General features: G+C 35.2%; 1 protein-coding gene across 10 annotated transcripts; it reads right to left on the bottom strand.

Moving 5' to 3' along the window:
* Positions 1–4,983: 4,983 nt before the first annotated feature.
* On the bottom strand, positions 4,984–15,635 carry PDE194 (formyltransferase). 10 transcript variants are annotated; one of them, XR_015230462.1, is made up of 13 exons: positions 15,292–15,578; positions 15,031–15,183; positions 12,142–12,297; positions 11,971–12,033; positions 11,092–11,226; positions 10,045–10,147; positions 9,137–9,207; positions 8,957–9,061; positions 7,225–7,258; positions 6,511–6,611; positions 5,637–5,696; positions 5,367–5,554; positions 4,984–5,290 (listed from the first exon to the last, which is right to left on the bottom strand). XR_015230462.1 is itself a non-coding variant. In XM_086652964.1 (13 exons), the coding sequence occupies exons 3-13, from the start codon at positions 12,247–12,249 to the stop codon at positions 5,192–5,194; spliced, it is 1,083 nt and encodes a 360-aa protein (XP_086509090.1). In that variant the 5' UTR covers positions 12,250–12,297; positions 15,031–15,183; positions 15,292–15,578; the 3' UTR covers positions 4,984–5,191. The 10 variants fall into 10 exon arrangements, 6 of the variants coding, with proteins under 6 accessions (XP_086509090.1, XP_086509089.1, XP_086509087.1 ...); XM_086652964.1 differs by having other exon boundaries at positions 5,367–5,570; XM_086652963.1 differs by having other exon boundaries at positions 5,367–5,570; positions 12,142–12,340; positions 15,292–15,529.
* Positions 15,636–19,370: the final 3,735 nt, after the last annotated feature.

Below are 19,370 nucleotides of genomic sequence, written 5' to 3'. Positions count from 1 at the left end.
CACAAGAGACATGACTAAAAGCAATATGATTGAGGGAAGAAGGAAAGAAGTGGACTGACGAATGTAAATTAACAAATGCGTATCACGATAAGTTCTCACCCTCCTTGTTGGAAGAACAAAAACAGTGGAAAGAAAAGTTAACCACAATTCGTATTCAGCAAGCCAAAGATCAAGGATGAGTCCAAAATTGAACCAATTCCCAGTATAGATGCTCCAATGAATGTCCGGTGGAAAATATCCTTGGTATGTTAAATTCTAGCGCTCGAATACAGGACTGACCAGGTGTGAAGTAGCTGGCCAAATAGTCTAATGGCAGAGGTACTTATCCTAGGATATGCATTGGAACTCCAATAGGGAGCTCAAGACAATGGCTGGCCATTTTGGCAAGAAGAGCAAAGTTATTTTGAGATTTTGAAGTTCCAAACCATAAAATGGTACTCTGGTTTACTAAATGTAACTTACGAAGACGAAGTTAATAATGATAGAGAAAGTTTCTATGAAACTTATCAAACGCCCCTCCGCATAGTGAAAGAGAGTTTCAAAGCAGAAGCTAAGTGAATAAGTGACTCAACGTTTGGTCCCTAAAAGGTCGAATCTGTTGGGAAAAACGGGCACTTAGGCGCAGCGGAAATATAAGAGTTTTTCCCTTTGTGCTAGTTACGAGGATAATATAGAAGAATATGTGGGAGCAATAAACAAAGAACTGAAAGTAAATAAGACAACGATTTTTAACGTGGGAAACCTCCTCAACGTGAGAAGTAAAAACCACGGGACTCGTAGTCCAACCAAATCAACTATGATAGCAAAATAGTTACAGACTACGTCCAACCGAGACTCAGACCCTTCCCAAAAGAATCAATCTCAAACACGAAGAAACACGGAGAAACCCTCACAAGAAAGAACAAAACAGTCCAGAAATCTGCAGCCCAAAACGACCCTAAATTCACTAGGATTTCGGCGACCAATCAACGATCCCTCCGTACAAATACTAGATGAATATGTCAAGAACAGTTCTGCCAAATTTCAGCTCAATCGGAGAAGAACTCACCGTCGGATTTTCCGAACAACGAAGACTGCGCGTGCTGAAAAAGTTCTGCCCCGCTCTTCTCGGCAACCTCCTTCTCTCCCTTCTTCTCTTGTGCGTTTCTAATTGTGTTCTCCCCTTTGGTGCTTCACACACACATCTTAATTAGGTTAAGGTAGTATTTATAGACTCCCCCTTAATCCTAATTCCACCGTCATAAGTAACCGACCCAAAGAAACTGACTCGGGTCCGGGTTTGGTTTCCTAATCCAAACCCAACTAGGTTTCCCCACTAGGAGGAAAACCCAACAAACTCCCCCTCCGACTAGGTGGGAGAAACAGCCAGCCCTGTTGTCCCCTTGACAGCCCTGGAAACAGCCAGCTCCGCTTTTCCTCGACAACCCTGAACAACCAGCCCTGCTTCTTCTTGACAGCCCTGGAAACATCCAGCCTTGCTATCCTTGACAATCCTGTAATCAGCCAGCCCTGTTGTTTCTTCCTGAACAACCAGCCCCGCTATCCCTTCCTTGGAAGCAACATTAATGACATCACTCTCGCAAAGAATAAGAAACTCATCTTCAGTAACAGTCACTCTCTCTTTACTATCTTCTTGCTCCTTTCCTTGCTTACTCTCTTTCTGCAACAACCAGCAATTCTTCTTTAAGTGCCCTTTCTTATGACAATAATGACACTCCACATTCGCAAATTTGTTAGATTTGCTCCTGCTCTTGTTCTTCGTGGACTCTCTATTTGAACTTCTCCCCCTCGACTCAGTAACCAACAAATCTGAATGCGAAAAATTAGGATTTGTCTGCCTTCTAGTTTCCTCATTCAAAACACTGTTCTTCACTAAGTCTATTGATATAACTCCTTCGGAAGTAGAGTTACAAAGAGACATCCTGAACACCTCCCAAGAATCTAGTAATGTACCAAGAAGCCATAAACTATGAATTTCCTCATCAAAGTTTATTCCCATATCAGATAGTTTATTGAGTAACCCCTGAAATGTATTCAAGTGATCCGCCATCGGAGTTCCCTCCTGATATCTCAACTCAAGCAATTTTTTCATCATATACATCTTATTGTTTCCTGTCTTTCGAGCAAATAACTGCTCCAGCTTCAACCACAACGAACGAGCATTAGTCTCATTCTTAATATGATGCAACACATTATCATCCACCCATTGCCTCATCAAACCACAAACTTGTCGATGTAACAATTTCCACTGATCATCAGTTTTCTCATCGGGTTTCTTCTCCTGAAACACCGGAACGTGAAGTTCCTTCACAAAGAGCAAGTCTTCCATCTTACTCTTCCATAGATGATAATTAGCACCATTCAAACTTATCATTCTACCCATATTTTCCATCACTAACACAACCAAACCAATAACCGAAGTTATCACAATCCAAAGAACTCTCTAACCTGGAGCTCTGATACCACTTGTTGGGAAAAACGGGCACTTAGGCTATTTCTCTATCCCTCTTTCTCAAAATAAAACCCTAATTCCTTTCTCCAGGTAACCCTAATTCCTGCCTCCTAAGAAAACCCTAATTCCTGCCTCCTTTCTCACTCGTTCTAGCCCTAATTCCTGCCCCCTCTCTCACTCAATCGTTTTCCTTCTCTCTCACTCAATCGTTTTCAAGACAAAGGGCTAAACAATAACTTCAACAACCAGCCAAATATGAAGACAACATATCTCGAACTGAAGAAAAAAAACCATCCATAACCAAAGATTGCTGCTAGTTGAAGACTTTGATGGGCCATCTTCAACCACACAAACAAAATCCCTTACATCTTACTCGAGTCTACTTCTCCGATTGATGGTCTATTATGTGATTGTGGTGGTTGTCTAGGAGGTGGTGGTTCGGTTGGTGGTGGCGTACTCTGAGGTGGTTCGGTTGGTGGTGGTGTCTCTGAGGTGGTTTGGTTGGTGGTGGTGATGTACTGTGGTTTGTGGTGGTTTGGTTGGTGGTGGTGGTGATGTACTGTGGTTTGTGGTGGTGGTGGTGGTGGTGATGTACTGTGATGGTGGCGGTGGTGGTGATGAGCTTTGTTCGGTGGTGGTGGTTGGTTTGCCGATGGTGGTGGTGTCGTCTGTGGGTGGTGGCTTTGGTGGGTTGAGAAAAAAAAAATTCTAAAATGAAGGGGCAGAAATGTCCTTTGACATATTTCAGAAATTATTTCACTTTTTCAGACTTGTTTTGAAGTCTGAAACATTTGAGGGTTTTTTCAGCCAATTCAGACCTTGGTCAAATTCAGACAAATTTTCAGATTTTCTTAAATTCAAAAACAAACATCTGAAATCTGAATTGAGTTCCAATTCAGATTTCAGATCTGAAAAAAGAAAAAAACAAACAGCACCTAAGGCAGTTAAAGAAGTAGCCTGCAAAAATCAAGTGTATCGCCAGCAATTGATCATACTTATTAAATGAATAGTGATTCAAATCTCTATTTGCCTCAATTGTATATCTCTTGCTTTGTAATGAAGAATAAATGGGTGCCGCTCAGTATTTACAAAGTCAAGAAATTTTTTGTTTTGTCTGGCCCGAACCTGCCTCTAAGTCCACGGGTCTTTCAAATAGGCTACTCGGAACGCTTGACCCCAGACTAGTGTACCTATGGATGCTTGAGTACGGCCTGCTTCTAACACCTTCGTGCTTTGTACATTGTTATCCTCAATCAATAGTACCTTTGTGGATGAAGAAGTGAACGACCAATAGTTTGTATTGTTTTTCCATAATCTTTCGTGTTAGGGGTTCTATCTCTGTCTTGATAACTCCTTGTCATCCTTTAACGAAATTACCTTATTCAAAAAATAATAAAAGTAACGGCAATTTCATTATAGATTTGGCAGAAATTAGGTATCATTATCGTATGATGTTCACACTAAATTTATGTGCACAAGAGGGTCAACTAGAGTTTAATTAAAGTAGTATCTCTTATTTCATCCCAAACCAACACAAAGAAAAAGGAAATATGAATCTTGCAGAATATTTTTGATATACTATGACATGGTAGATAATTATCCGTACACACACAAAAAAAAACATTAAAATAAATTAATAACGAGAGTAGCACTCCTAAAGTAGGAATAGACACAAAGTCAACAATCAATGATGAGGTATGTGCTGACATAGTTGGGTGATCGTTTTCGGGTCAGGGAGATGTTTCGGCCAGTAAGTAAAACAATTTTTGTCCAGATGAAGAAAGGTAATGCAGCAATTGTAGTGATTTCCATGACTTCTGACTTGATGAGTTAAAAGATAAACGAGCAAATCCTTCATGCACTTTGAGACAACAAAACTACCAATTGCCTTTCCGCAACTCCAAAGGCCTTGTGTTGTCGTCGAGGATTTTGCAATGCTTATGATTGCGGAATTGGAATCTGTCTTGGTTCTACTTGTTTCTAGACTTGAAGCCGATACCATCGAACTTGAGATTGACACTAGTATTAATGCATATATTGAGAGAGATAGTGCATGACCAAACTTTGGTTTTCCACTAAAAAGCCCATTAGTTTTCAGTCCCATGTTCTTGTTCTACTATTCTATAGTTATCTAGGTCTAATAGAAAAGAAGAATAAGAAGACATGGAGATAGAAGAGGAAGAGTGTATGGTATTTATACATTAACTAGAGTGCTATAAACATATACTATGAACAAATGTAACCGTCTACAAACGTTTCTTTTAAATTAGATTTTATGAAATTAAACGCAATCGTTTAATTTCATGTACATTTATTCTTATATGAACATATATCACTAAATTAAAATAATACTCATTTTTGTGTCTGCATGTGTATTAAATATTATCTAGTACGTTATGTATTTGTACGACCAGATTATAGGTGTAAAAAATGGCATTCGTACCGCATCATTTTACATGAAATCAAACTATTTTTGGATCATCTCTTTAGTGTGGTGGCCTATCGACTGGAAGAACGGATTAAACATAGGGTTTTCCCATGGTAGATGTTTATATTGATAATCACCAATTTTTAATTGGTAATTGAAGGAAGTGCTACAAATTAAATCAATCTAACCAATAAATTACACTTCAGATAGTCTGTGAATCACCATTACAAAAATGAGTAGAAAATGGATCTGATAAATTAGAATGAACAACAAATATTACCAAGGATGGCAGAAGAATCTCTTGAAATCCATCATTGTTGAGGTAATTTCTTCACCTTTCGACCTCGCAACCCATTCCAAAACGCAGTTGCACTCACTGGTTTCTTGCCAGGAAGCTGGAGTTCCAGTACCTGATTCCCGAAATTTGAGAGAGATTTTTGAAAACATATACTACTAAAATAACAAAATCAAATACAAAGATCATACCTCAAGTGTGGAGTTTCCACTGCATGGAAACATCAAAGCACCACCGACGAAACTTACGTCGTCATCCTCCTCACCATGAATATTCTTATGACTGCAAACTCCGGTAGTCAGAACTTTAATCTCTAGAATGCTAGATTGACCATTGTTTGAGTCAACTACATTAATTTTGGCTCGAGTCCCTGGCCAACCTGCAAAAGCCCGAACCTAGGGAGGTTGTTTTTCACTGATTCATCAATAAATGAAGGAAAACAATGCCGCAAACCGGAATACCTTGTTGTGAAGGACAAGAGCTTCTTCATCAAAGGACAGCCAGGATTCCCCTGGTGTCAGCTGCAACAAAAAGGTGGACTCTGTTCGAGTTATTCTACATGTACATCAAAGTTAACTGGCAAATAATTGAATAAAACCTTAACAGTAAGAAGTTCCAACGATGTGCTCTAATGTTTGTGACATTTGCTGAACCATTAGCTTACCATATTCATTATTCATCTTCACATGCCTTAGCCGGGTCGTGCTGCGTGATAGCTTTTACCATAGAGAGGAATAGAGGATTGAGTTATTCAAGGACATACCTTGATGTGCTTGAGTTGCGCATATGGAAACTAAGATACCTTGTGCAAAATGGGATGCTCCTATGCCCAATGTCCGGGTGGTAGCCGAGATGCGTATAGGGTGGAAGCTTGAGACTAAATGACAGTATCCACATAGGGCTTGGTGTGTTTGGCATTATGGTCGGTACCCTTTATGATGCAGTCTATGACTCAAGGAAGCATTGTATGGGACGGCATGAGCGTTACTCGTATGATGGGCACTCAGGTGTCGTGTCGCATTATTGGCAAGGCCAAGATGACTTCAAGGTCGCAAGTAGCTACGAGATGTTCGGGAATGCTGGCTATGTACGTACTAGGAGTGAGTTCATAGGGCCGCATACTTGGTCAAACTAACGGTCCGTGACACTAGGCTATGTGTGCCAACTGCCAAGCCTTAGTTCATGATGAGGCTTAGTGTCTAAGTGAGAACAATATTGTGCATGGGATAGCTTGGAGCTTCACAATTTTTCTAAGAATTCATGTAAAAAAGCAATGCAAGTGATCCACTAACAAACCCGTCGATATGATATCAGCACATGAAATGAAAATAATACCTTATGAGCATGAGTTGCTTTAGAATCATCCTGTGCTTGAGCTTTTAGCTTAGCCGACCCATCAAATATTGAGGGAAGTTCATGGAGTAGAAGCTCAGATCCTATGGAACCCATGAAAATCTTTCATTATAAATAAAGTCTGAACAAAGAAGAGAAAAAAGTTTAACATGGAAACACTTCGCATTTTGTTACAAGGACATTTGCGAAGAAATACAAAATGATGGTGAGCCGAATAAGGCGTCGGTAAAATGAAGTAAGCAATGACTCAACTATACTCTATTATCTTCTTAATTATCTCGGTATGTCAGTCATATTGATTATGCTCCTTGGCTGATATGACCCGGCATTCAATATCAACTACGACGTGTCAATTATTTGACGATATTAGTAAACAAGGTAAAGTGATGATCGTGATCGTCTATGAATGCAATTTGATGAAAGATTTTCCCAAGGTTCGACTTCTTAGGAATACCAAATGTATTTCAATGCTCCGGCCTACTTGTAGGAATTATATTATATACTTCTCGTCCATAAAAGACACAGATAGGGTATATATGTAGCTGCGGTCGTTTGTCTTTATGTGGATATATGTGTGGACTAAGTTCTATTTCTGCCATTTTTAGATAGAACCAAAATATAATTCCTCAGAAAACTCCGACTTCAAAGCATGAAGATATAAAGCAAGTAGTTGAGTCAAAGACATTATACTCGAACCTCGGAGAAATAGTACTGAAATTAACTCCGGCGCCTGCATATAAATCAAGCATAAACATAAATTAATTTGCAAACAATTATATCAATGATCACAAAAATATATCACCATCAAATAGGTTCTTAGATTTTGGGCCACTTAGCACTAGAATTATTGTAAACATGATATAATATCGGGTAAACTTTCTTCAAGACTTAGCAAGTAATTTAACTATATAAGTAACACGAAACAACATGTAACAAGATATTGCAATTAGTATGGCACGTGGAATGAAGATTAGCAGAATTTTGGTAGTCCCTTGTCTGATTAGACAAAGCATGAGTTGAGGAAAATATAGCGTAGGAGTTCATGACAAGTATCAGCTAAGTATTTAGAGAAAAATATCAAGGTTGATTAGTAGCTAGACGTGCAAAGTAGTATATCAAGTCCCATGCTTGTTGAGCCAAGGCCATGGTGAGCAATCGCATACCTCGCATACCGTCAAAAAGATTAGTAAGGATCTAAGCCGGCAAACTCAGGCTTGGCTTACAACCGGCCAATGGCATACCCCAAGTCGCGCCGATTAACTCTGCGAGTCAACCCTCCCTCATCTATATATTAGTAGTTTACTTAGTATGTATTAGTTTTGCCTTCTGAAGTTTTTTAACCTTTTTAAGTAATAGTTGACTACAAAGATGTTGTAAAGTTACAGGACGATCAAACTTTCGTTCAAGGGGAAGAAATAGCTTTACAGCTGTTTAATAGCTGCCTATTCCTTTAAATGATTAACGTTCCTTTTAAATTTAATAAAGACAAATAAAAATAGGAAAAAAGCTGATGAAATAAGAGGAAAGGTTGAAACTAGAAGAAGATGAAGAAGGAAAAAAACAACGTACAGTCATCCTTGTTGGACGAGAAGAGAGACGAAAAATGGAGAACATATCCTATTTTCTCTCTCAACAAAAATAATCCACCAGTGAACATCTTCAAAGAAAAAACTACTGAAGGTGAAGATAATTTGAAACTTAATCAACTTAATGGATTATGAACTAGATGAGTCATTTTCACCTCAATCTTCCCTTTCTTCTAACAAATTCTCTTTTTTCAAAACCAAACCTATTTCTGAAAGAAACCGAGTCACTTACTCACTGGCCAAGTCAGTAGGGCTTGGGACCTTAGAGGACTCAGCCGAGTTACTGGGCGAAACCCTAGACTCGGGACTCCGCCAGGATTGGCTCTGGTTACCCCAAATTCCGAATTGAGTTCGACTGACTCGGTCGAGTCAGCCGAATCAGATTTCTGAGGTAAATATCTAGTTTAGAAGTTACAGACAATACATTCTCTTTCACATAGCTAATTAGCTTGTTAGAACCTTCTCTAATTTCAATTTGATAAAATAACGAATACTTTGTATTCTCAATAAATAGGACTAGAAAATGTACTACATGATTTTTCATTATATTTCAGTATACTGTTTATTTAAAATAGTTAATACGTAATACTTTCAATTAGTTAGAAACTAAGAATACATCTTCACAACGAGATGGTGTACTTTATGTTAGTGTCTTGTATCTCAGTAAAAATAGTATTATATGGATTATTCCAACCAAAATATAAAGATGCATCATGCATAATAACACAAGAAGACCACGGCCATTGTTTCCAGTTCACGCTGAATATGAACTTAAGAGCAAGAGAATCATGCTATAGTCACCACATTATGAATAGTATCCAAATAAGGTAATCGTTATATACCTTAATATGATCATCCACTTTTAACTTTTCACAGGCAATAACTGGTCCAGCGTCAAGTGCACGAACTGTGTATGCAAGTGAAACTCCTGTTTCTTTAACGCCATCCTAGTCGAAAAATTGGACAATTACACAAAAGCACAGAAATATACTATTTGCTAGAAAAAAGAAATTTAATTGAACCTGCAGTGCCCTTTGAACAGGGGCAGCACCACGATACAGAGGCAGCAAACTAGGATGTATATTGACTGTCCCTGAAAATTACCATTTGAATAAGAAAATTTTCAATAATCCAATATGAGAACTATAGGTAGTTAATAATATCAAAAACTTACAGCAGACAATTTAGTGAACTTGAACATTTCCTTGACTTTATCAATAAGGACACAATCAATGTAGTCTAATCAGATCATAGATGCATTTATAGTGAAAGGAAATAGTGGAAAGGCAGCACTCACACAGATGTCCCGTCTTACCTTCTTCATAAGGAAAGTGAGACTGACAACAAAAATTAAACAGTATAAAGCAAACTAGAGTAGGTGAGTAACCTAAATACATAATTACGTAAACTAAGATAAACTTATACTTCCAATCTTTATTCTTCTTAAGCTGTTCATGGTTTTTATGCTCTGACTAGAAAAAATCATCATATGATACTAGAAAATCTGGCTGAATAGGTGACCGAGTCTTCTACATAGAACAATAAAATATGATTTGCAGCGCTTGAAACAATTACTAGCAAGCACATCATTTAGGAACCCACTTACTCCACAGTTTAAACTTGAAAGAACTGTGATGTTAAGGTGTTGGGAAGACACGTGTACATTTTATAGGTGAGTAGATGCCTTAGGTGACAAAAGAATCCTCACTTAAGTTGAGGATATTGTAATGAAAAAAGGGCACATATTAAGACACAAATTATTTTCCTCTTGAAGTTAGAAAACTTGGGATCGATACAGTCAGTGAGAGAATGTGAACTTTGGACTTATCGTGTGGCCTCAGGGCACATGGTACAAGGACCCATTAAGAAAAACTTAATAGCTTTTTTGCTTTATCTTCTTAAGGTACGAAGCAATAAAACACTTACCTACCTAATTTTGGAATTTTTAGAAACTTGCTGGGCAAAATATTTCCATATGCAGCTGTAATACACAGCTCAGGCTGCAAACCTCTCAAGTCAGACAAGAAAGTTTCCTGCATGACAAGTAAAGCACATTAATGATGGATCTTCATTATAAAATCTCTTCAGTAACCGCCATTTCACGATGCTAGAAATTAATACGCCATTTCCTCTTTCATATTCCAACTCCACCTTGAATGACTTTATGGAAGTTGTTGGGCAAGCGATGTAAAACTAAAACAGAGGAGAAAATCAAGTGTTTTGACTTGGTTAAATAAAAGCATTTTTCACCATGTAAATACAAAACTGAAAGGTTAAAGTAAACCAAGTGTTTTATCTCAATCAACGCACTGCATAGCTATTGGGGTTTGCAAGATTCAACCTTTGCAGAGAGTCTGTGCTACTCACAAACTACAATCCAAATCATCGGTTATTGGTGTTATGATCAGATAATGTACAAAAGTAGCATTCTTGATACATAACTATGAAACATGCCAATACAGAATTGTGTTTTATGTCGTGTTGCTAATGATTTGGACAAACAGTGAAATTATGTGAAAGAAAAGTTCTAACCCTAGTCCCAAACGATGAAATTTAACGCCTACCACCTTTGGTATGCAAAATTGCTAGAGACTTAACTATTTATTATAACTAAGCAATATGATAGACCAATATGTGAACACATAGTCAATATTACTTTACATAACGATCATATCAGATAAGATAACTGGGTCAACAATTACTATTATTGGCTATTACCTAAATTTTTTTATAGTAGATCCATTGGCACGAGTACCCAGACAAACCCTGATAACAGTCCAAGCAAAATGAATACCAAGAAAGTATATGACAGCGGAACAAGGCTGCCTTAAAAAATTAAATGAGTTGCTTAAGTGACAACTAAGATAATCATTGCTGAGAAAATTGATTCCTATTATACATTAGACAATAGAGAGAAAAATCGTCCACATTATGTAACTAAAGCAAGAGGTAAACCTAAAATATTAGATCTCAATACCTCCCCGGCTTTTTCAGGCGTGAAGATGAGATCAGGGGGGAAACCACTATCTATAGCATGTTGCGCAACTGGAGAAGGCATCACCTTTCTCCCTCTATCTCTTCCGGAAGGAGGTTGTGTGACAATTGCTGCAACCTGAAGCACATGAAGTAGTAGCCAACTCTTACTCTCTCATGGTGACATTAAAGCTTACAAATTTACAAGGAAATATAAAAATGAAAAAACCACTACTACAACTGAAAAACCTTAAATAGAATATCTCAACTTCGAAGTCTAATGTTTTGCAACCATAACCTACATAACACAGACGGCCCCTTGATGGGCAATGTGAGTACGCGTAAATGTGCCAAGAGAGTGCTACAATCACTTAAATTCTGAGAGTTTTACTCAATGCACTGATGTCACAATATGTACCTTTGGTTTTTATTTATTAAGATTTTCAAATTTATTGGATGAAAGTATGAGGTCAAGAAGATGCTACATCAGCTTCAGAGCCAAACTCAGAGAAAGACTCTAAGGGAAATAAGCATTTCTCACAAGTTCAGAATTCTAGCTCTTGGAGGAGTATTCTTTTTCATAGCCTATAAACTCCGAGTTTTTCTAAAGAAAGTATTTTTCGTAATTATTAAAAAAAGGAACTACGAATATCCAGTAACTGGAAATAACCAATAAGGCTTATATGTAGATCAACAAAAGTGTTGCAAATTCGTAGACCGTAGTAGGATTGTTTACTTTTGCATTAACCAAACTGAACTTTGTGTACATCCTAAACAAAAAATCCATACTATTGGAAAGTTAGGTGTTCATTAAGTACCCTTCAGTAGTAATGGAATTGGGGAAAAACGCATTTTACCCATGCAAGTAATAAGACAATTTTACCTGGAAAGGTGAATCAGGGGCCGCAGACGCATTCAGCAAGGCATCTAGAACAGATACAGAGACCTGGAATGTTAACGAATGTGATTTGAGAAGGATTTAAGTATGCATCTGTCTGTGTGTGCGTGTGTGTATGATTGTGAGCGAGAGAGATAAAAGAGAGTGAGGGTAAACCTGGGGAGAGCCCATAAAGACGAGTTGCTTTCTCTTGATTACTGGATGGTTGATGGAAAAGGTGGAAGAAGCTTCGCAGAAGCGTCGAAGCATCAGAGATGAATTCATGTTCTTCAAGCTTCCTTGTATCTATCCACACTCTTCCTTCGGACTTGCCTAACCAAAAAATGTACTTCATTAAACCGAGGATTTCAAGTACCTAAGGAGATCCAAAATAGTTAGCAGAAGCCTAGTACAAGCCGCTAGCAACGTTTGAGAAACGGTCCGGCATAGACCATCATGAGACATTCTAGGCCTGGATTTCAAGATTTCATAACCCCCCTGACACGAAACGGAATGGGTTGTGCCAAGGCTGTGACACGACATAGCACAGTCCCTGTCAAATCTGCAGTGATGACACGTTCCGTGGCACATAACATGCCAGTCCAATCCCTTTACCAAAAAACTTTTTAGCTCTTTAATGGGTGGTGGGGGTATTTTGGATGAGGAGTGCTAGAAAATGCTACAAGTCAAAGCCTACCCCAAACCTAAACAAAATCAACGATCTTCATTTCCTGGTCAGCTCTTTCCCTCTCTTGATGGACTTTTTCACTCTCCTGATGGACGGTTGATTCCTGTTTAGGTCTGGAATAGGTAAATTGCATGGCCTCTTCTATCATTTTTCTTTTGGTATATACCCTCTATTGGATCTAAATACCCCCCCCCAACAACCATAAAATGGCTAATAAGGAGGTATTTTCCTCCTTTAATTTTTAAAGAATCCTAAAAAAGAATCTTGAAAAACTGTAATCCATTTTTTTTAATAAATATCAAACTTCTCTCATCCAAATTTCTCCCAATCTAATCTCTTTTCCTATTACTACACATTATAACCTATCAATGTATCATCATTTCTACAAATTCTCTCCATCTTCTACATTTAATCAAGATTCAAGATACTTCAACAGTTTCAGATGTTTTTAAGATCAAGAATTCAAGGTACTTAAAGAACTAAGAATTGTTTAAGATCAAACTCAATAAGTATTTATATTTAATACTTTATAATCAAGAATAAAAATTAAAAGGTGTTTATATCTCGAACTCTCTATTCTCTACATTCTTCTACATGGATCACTCTCAATCTCAATATTTTGTCCCTAATACTCCTAATGTTGGGTAATACTAGTGCACCTCGAAAAAACTATATGGTTAGGAATATTTTGATATGAAAACTACGAGTATAGATTAGGTTTGATACAAAAGAAAAAACATGTTATCATCATTGTCCACAATTTATACTTCTAGTGTTGCAAAAAATGGTAATAAGTAGTATGCCAAATACTTGAAATTGTGTCAAAGAATGAATAAAATATCTGACCTTTTTCAATCACAATTAGTAAGATGCATGAAGATTAAGACGTGTGGGGAAACTATAAGATGCATGGAGACTAGGATGTATGAAAAATCATGTGATGTGTGGAAAAACCATGGATACAAGGAGAAACAATGCGATGCGTGGAGATTCCTTGATGAGCCTAGCCTTGGGTGTACTAACTGACTACTTAAACATCCGACTCTGATGTGGTGGCAACTGAGGAGTGTGGTTGGGTTGTGAGATTAACAGCCCATAAAGACATTCTTGACCTGGACCGAAGTAAAAACAATTGGTTGGACCAAGTTGATGTTATATTTAGATAACCGCGTAGTCGAGGAGTCCTCTTAATTGATAATCAACATATATTTAATAACCAAATTTATAGCAAATTCTAATATGTAATAATAAATTTTGGTATAAAATTTTAATATCTTGATCATCTCTCTCCTATTAATAAGGCTCTGATAAAATAATTAATATTTCTGAAAGAAGCATACATTTTTTATAGATACCTTTTCAGATGCTTATATAATAGAACTGGAACCAGAGCAATTGGGGAGAAGAATCGTAACTTTCCATAGGTTATGATTTTGTATGACGAAATATAACAACTGGAACAAATCGGTTGACACCCTATGTTTGAAGCGAAGATAATGATAGAAAGTGAAGTAGCGTGCAAATTTTAGAGTTGGTAAGCTATAGGGTAAGGGTTGGTGACGATGTGGGAGTGAAATAGGAACCAACCAAGGTTTATAGTCGCATCCTCAATCTCATATCTCTTCCGTCTTCACCACTTCTCGTCTCTCCAATGAGAAACCCTTGGAAGGTATTCGTCAAAAATCTTGGTCCCTCAATTTTCCTCATATGTTGTTGACTCGTTTTCTTTTAATTTCATCACATCTCTTGTCATCGACGACAGTTCTTTCAAGCTTCAGTAAAGTTTAAAGTCATATTAAGTAACTTAGCGATCTAGTTTTCTTTAGGATGGGTGGTGAACACTGTAAGGTTGTATTTGGTCGATGTGATATTAACAGTTAGTTGCGACAGACGTTTTTAACTTGTCTATTTTATTTGCATTTTGGTTGGTTTCTCCTCTTCTTCCGGACTCTTTTAATTTCCAATTGATCATAATTTGCTTAATATATGTTCAAAAGCATAAATTATATGATCACTACTTTCCTATGTGTTTTTTTTCCTACGAGTAGGGTTTTACCTTTGATACATGTAAAGGTGTTAAAGGTAATTTTTAGTGATAACAATACATTCTTACGTAACAACCATAATTCATAAATCATAACCATCAATCGACAAGCGAACATTCGACTAATTAAAAAAAAGTTGAACTTATCTAAGATTTATAACTTAGGAAAAGGTAAGAATCATAATTTACCAATCATAACCATGACTCTGACAAATGAATATCGACTAATTAACAAAATTTGAACTTATCTACGATTCATAACTTATAAGAAAGTAGGAAACATAGTTCATAACTCATAATCATCTATTGAAGTATTTAATTAGCAATTTCTAACCTCAAGTGGTCTTCAGACAAACAATTAAAGGAGGAATTTCATCAAACAGTTGGGCTACAAGCCTACAACCTGAATCATCTCTACACTTCTCAAAGAGATTCATAGACTTCTTGATGAATTTCTTAAAAGGGAAAGCAAAATTATATCTAAAACCTGAGGAATAAGGACCAAATCTCCATGAGACAGAACATTCAGATCTTAGAATCTTTTACAAATTACACATTGAAGTGGTTAGAATCAAATCAAGTATCCAGTACTCACCAGAAAACTGATTATCCCCAACTTTGGAGTATTCCAAAATTGAAAGTTCAACACAACGGAATCCTTGAGAGAGAATGTGAAGATTTAGGACGAGGCTAGTTGCTCGGCAGCTCGGCTCCTTGCTGTGGTTAGAACCAAACCACCGAATCCTTGAGAGAGAAATTTCAAAGTGAAAAACTCACCAGAAATCCTTGAGAGAGAAAGTGGAGATTGAACTCTAAAGATAAACCCAAGAACTAGTTGCTATCTGCTCCTCTTTGCTGGTGTTTTGCTGAGAAAATTACAGCAGGTGAAATAATCTATGGGCCCTACTCTTGTAAAAAAATATCACGAAGACACCCGGCGTATAGCCTTCCGTTATACTTATATCTATATAATAGAACAGATGGAAAAAAAATTGATTTTTCTACTAAAAGATGTTGTCTACGGAGCCCTTAAGTTTTTTGCTTTTAGCTCCCTAAAAAGTCAAACTCTTAATTATATTCACATCTCTTGTTTGTTTCTTTTCGTCTTTTTTTATTGAAAGGTCGTTTCTTTCTCATTACTCCGCTCATGAATGAGAGAATTTCGGTTATTTTCTGCGGTCACTACTTCATCTCTCCTCTTCTCACAGCACAACCAGACATGGTTTTGTAGTAGTTTGAAGCTTTTTTTCTTTTCCGTTGATATTCCATCAAATTATCTTTCTCAAATTTTCAAAGATTTTGTTATAAAATTGAATCTTCATGTAGGTGAGTTATTGATTTTGACGAATTAGAGATATATCGTATTGTTTACGTTCCATTTGCCACCGAGTTGATGAGTTTGTATTAGCTTAAAGTTTGTATCATATTGATCTAATATACAAATTTGAAACTTTCTTATTTTGTTTTATTTTGGCGAATTTCAACTCATCAAGGAGAATCAGAGATTGAATAGATGATTTTTTAGGCTTAGAAATTGTAAACCAGAATTTGCTATCAAAGTGTTTGATAAAACCTCAACTAGAATGCGGGAAAGAAGATGTTTGAAGGAAAGAGAATGATAGTAGTATTATGAAGATGATCAAGATGTATTTGAAGATAATAAGAGGGGAATCTATGCAAACCCTAAATAACATAGATTTTAATTTTTGGTTATAAAGACTTTTTGTTTATAGTTTTGTTTGTTTAATATTTATGGTGCTAATGAGTAAGAGGGTTTAAGATGCTATTATTTAAAGGAGTTTCATGGTTGCCAACCGTTTCGGGGTGATCTCGTGTGGGTAAACAAGAATGAACGGTTTCTATAAAAATTAGATTTTTTTTGTTGAAGTACAAAGAAGATAAATTGTTTACGTCAGCTCAAATATTATGATCAACATCTGAAAAAGAATGACATATTAAAGGAGTTCAGTGTTCTGCAATTTTTTAGTATGAAACTTTACATGATATTTTTTATGTACAGTATATGACAATATGTATTGTACTATACAAATGATTATGTCATATCTACTTTTCAACTTTCATTCACTTTCTGAGAAGAAAGTAGAGGACATTTTGTTATGTACTGTACATATTTAAATGTATTGTACATATGATTATGTCTTATACACTTTTCAAAATTTGTACACTTTCTGGGGAGAAAGTATAAGACATTTTGTTGTGTAAAATAATACATAATCAAATGTCTAGCACTGTGCATATAATTATGTCATGCATACTCCTCTAATTTTTTTTTACAGATTTAACAAAATTTTCATCAAATTTGTTAACATCAACTAATAATGAACACAAAACAATCCCCCTTTATTGATCATCATCAACAACATCTTACAAAAAAATACATAATCCTTCCCAATATCATCATCATCCTCATACACATAAGAAGAGAAAAAATAATCTCATATTTAGGATTTCAATTCTAAAATTTATTAAATCGATCCAGTACAAAAAAATCTAGATCTAACAATGAAGATTTGTAAGCTGAAGAAATGTAGAAAGAGAAGAAGATAAGATTAAGAAGAGAGCATGATGAAGAAATTTGTTAGATCAGATCTTCCCAATATCATGACCAACTAATTTAATTTAATAACGAATAAATGAATATATAGTACTCGTCATCTTTCTTCCATGGAGGTCTAGCAAGAAACTTCGGAAATTCTAATTCTTATGAGGATTTGAAATATTTTTGTCATTAATATTTTAGATTCAAATTAGATAGTTGAAATTTCTATAAAAGTGAATAGCGATTTGATTAAAGATGTAATGGACAATTGCCTCCGTGAAAAAAAACGACAAAATATCATTTTCTTACTTACTCCGTTGTTATAGTCGTTCTCATTTTGAAGAAATTAGTATTCATATTAATAATTAATATAATTATTTATATCATAATTAATAAATATATTATTAATTAGTATTTTAATTAATTAAATAATATTATTTAATTAATAAGGTTATTCAACTAATAATATTATTTAAACAAATATTTTTAGTATTTTAATTAATAAATAATATTAATATATCATATTATTAATTAGTATATTAATTAATAGATAATACTGTTTAATTGACAATATTAATTGTTATAAATTAAATAAATAATATATTATTTATATAATATAATATATTTATTTGTTTAATTGGAGTAACAAGATTATAATATTAGGACTTATTAATGAATAGAGCTATATTTTGGTATACGACACTACGAATTACATAAAAAGCAGTTTTGAGACGGAAAACGTTTTTTAACGTGGAAAACTTTCTTAATATGAGAAGGAAAAATCACGGGACAAGTAGTCCACTTCAAATTCACTATAATAAACAATTGAATTACAGACTACACCCTCCTTGTCCAATAGAACAAAACTTTTCGAATCAGACTCTAAAAAGAATCAATCTCCTGTTGAGTCCGAACTTGATTCATTATACTAAACCCAACTAGGTTTCCCCACTAAGAGGAAAATCCAAATGGTCTAATCTTATTATTATAAGGTTTAAGGTTGTTAGTAGTTTGATCGAGATGTACATTTTCCCGACTAGTCTTCAGGAAACTATCAAAATTATTAACCGATTAAAAGTTATCAACCAATTATTGTATAAGGCTGAACTATCAAAATTATTAACCAATTAAAAATTATCAACCAATTAATGTATAAGGCTGACAAGACAAACATAGCTACAGCGGTCTTAATAAATAAAATTATAAACTATTATTCTAATTATTAGATAATAATATTAATTATCATTCTATTTAACTTATAATATTATTTAGTTAATAATATTATTTAATAAATAATGTTATTTAATTAGTATTCTTACTAAAAAGAAATAATTTAATTTAATTTCTAATATTATTATTTAGTATTTTAATAAATTAGTATTATGTTTGGATCATCGATTTATCTTATAAGTTTATATTTTTTTCTCATCCTACTTGTATTGCAGTTAACATTTAATATTATTAATTAAAATCTTAATCAACAGATAATATTATGTAATCAATAATATTATTGGTTATAAATTGATATAAATAATATATTTATTTTATAATCAAATACATTTGGTTTTTATTTTATTTTATATATTAAATATTAAACTCTTCGAAAACCACCAACGTTGTCAGTCATGAACTTATTAGCATTTTAAGCTTCCTTATGACGGGCAATCATGAATTTATTAGCTTTTAAGTGCTTCCTTATGACGGGAAAGTTATTTAAAACGTTTCTTATGGCGGTAAATTTTAATGAAAACCTACTTATTTATTTCTTTAATCATCGTTTGTACTTGTGGTGCACTGTCCTTCTACATTTTAGTGATTGTTTGGATGGTAGATCTTGCTAGAGGGTTGCTATCTCGCTCCCCTATTAAATGTGAATGCATGTCTTACTATTTCGTCAAACACGAAGTGAAAATACTTACAATTGCGTCTAAGACGCCTAAAGGATTAGACAGATTCATGTTGATACATTTCACTAGTGGATGCTTTGGACGATCAACTCTTGTTCTTGATTTTTTTTTCATTAAGATGATTTCATAAAATTCTTTATCATATACATGGCAGGCCCTGATATAATTAGAAACCATTCATTGAGATAAAATATGGTAGATGTATTG

This window comes from Eschscholzia californica, unplaced genomic scaffold (genome assembly GCF_041429995.1).
Source record: "Eschscholzia californica isolate CP2 unplaced genomic scaffold, dmEscCali1.0.p SCAF_1, whole genome shotgun sequence".
Classification (NCBI taxonomy): Eukaryota; Viridiplantae; Streptophyta; class Magnoliopsida; order Ranunculales; family Papaveraceae; genus Eschscholzia; species Eschscholzia californica.
The sequence above is the reverse complement of the archived record's forward strand: the minus strand, read 5'-3'. Positions and strand labels throughout refer to the sequence as shown.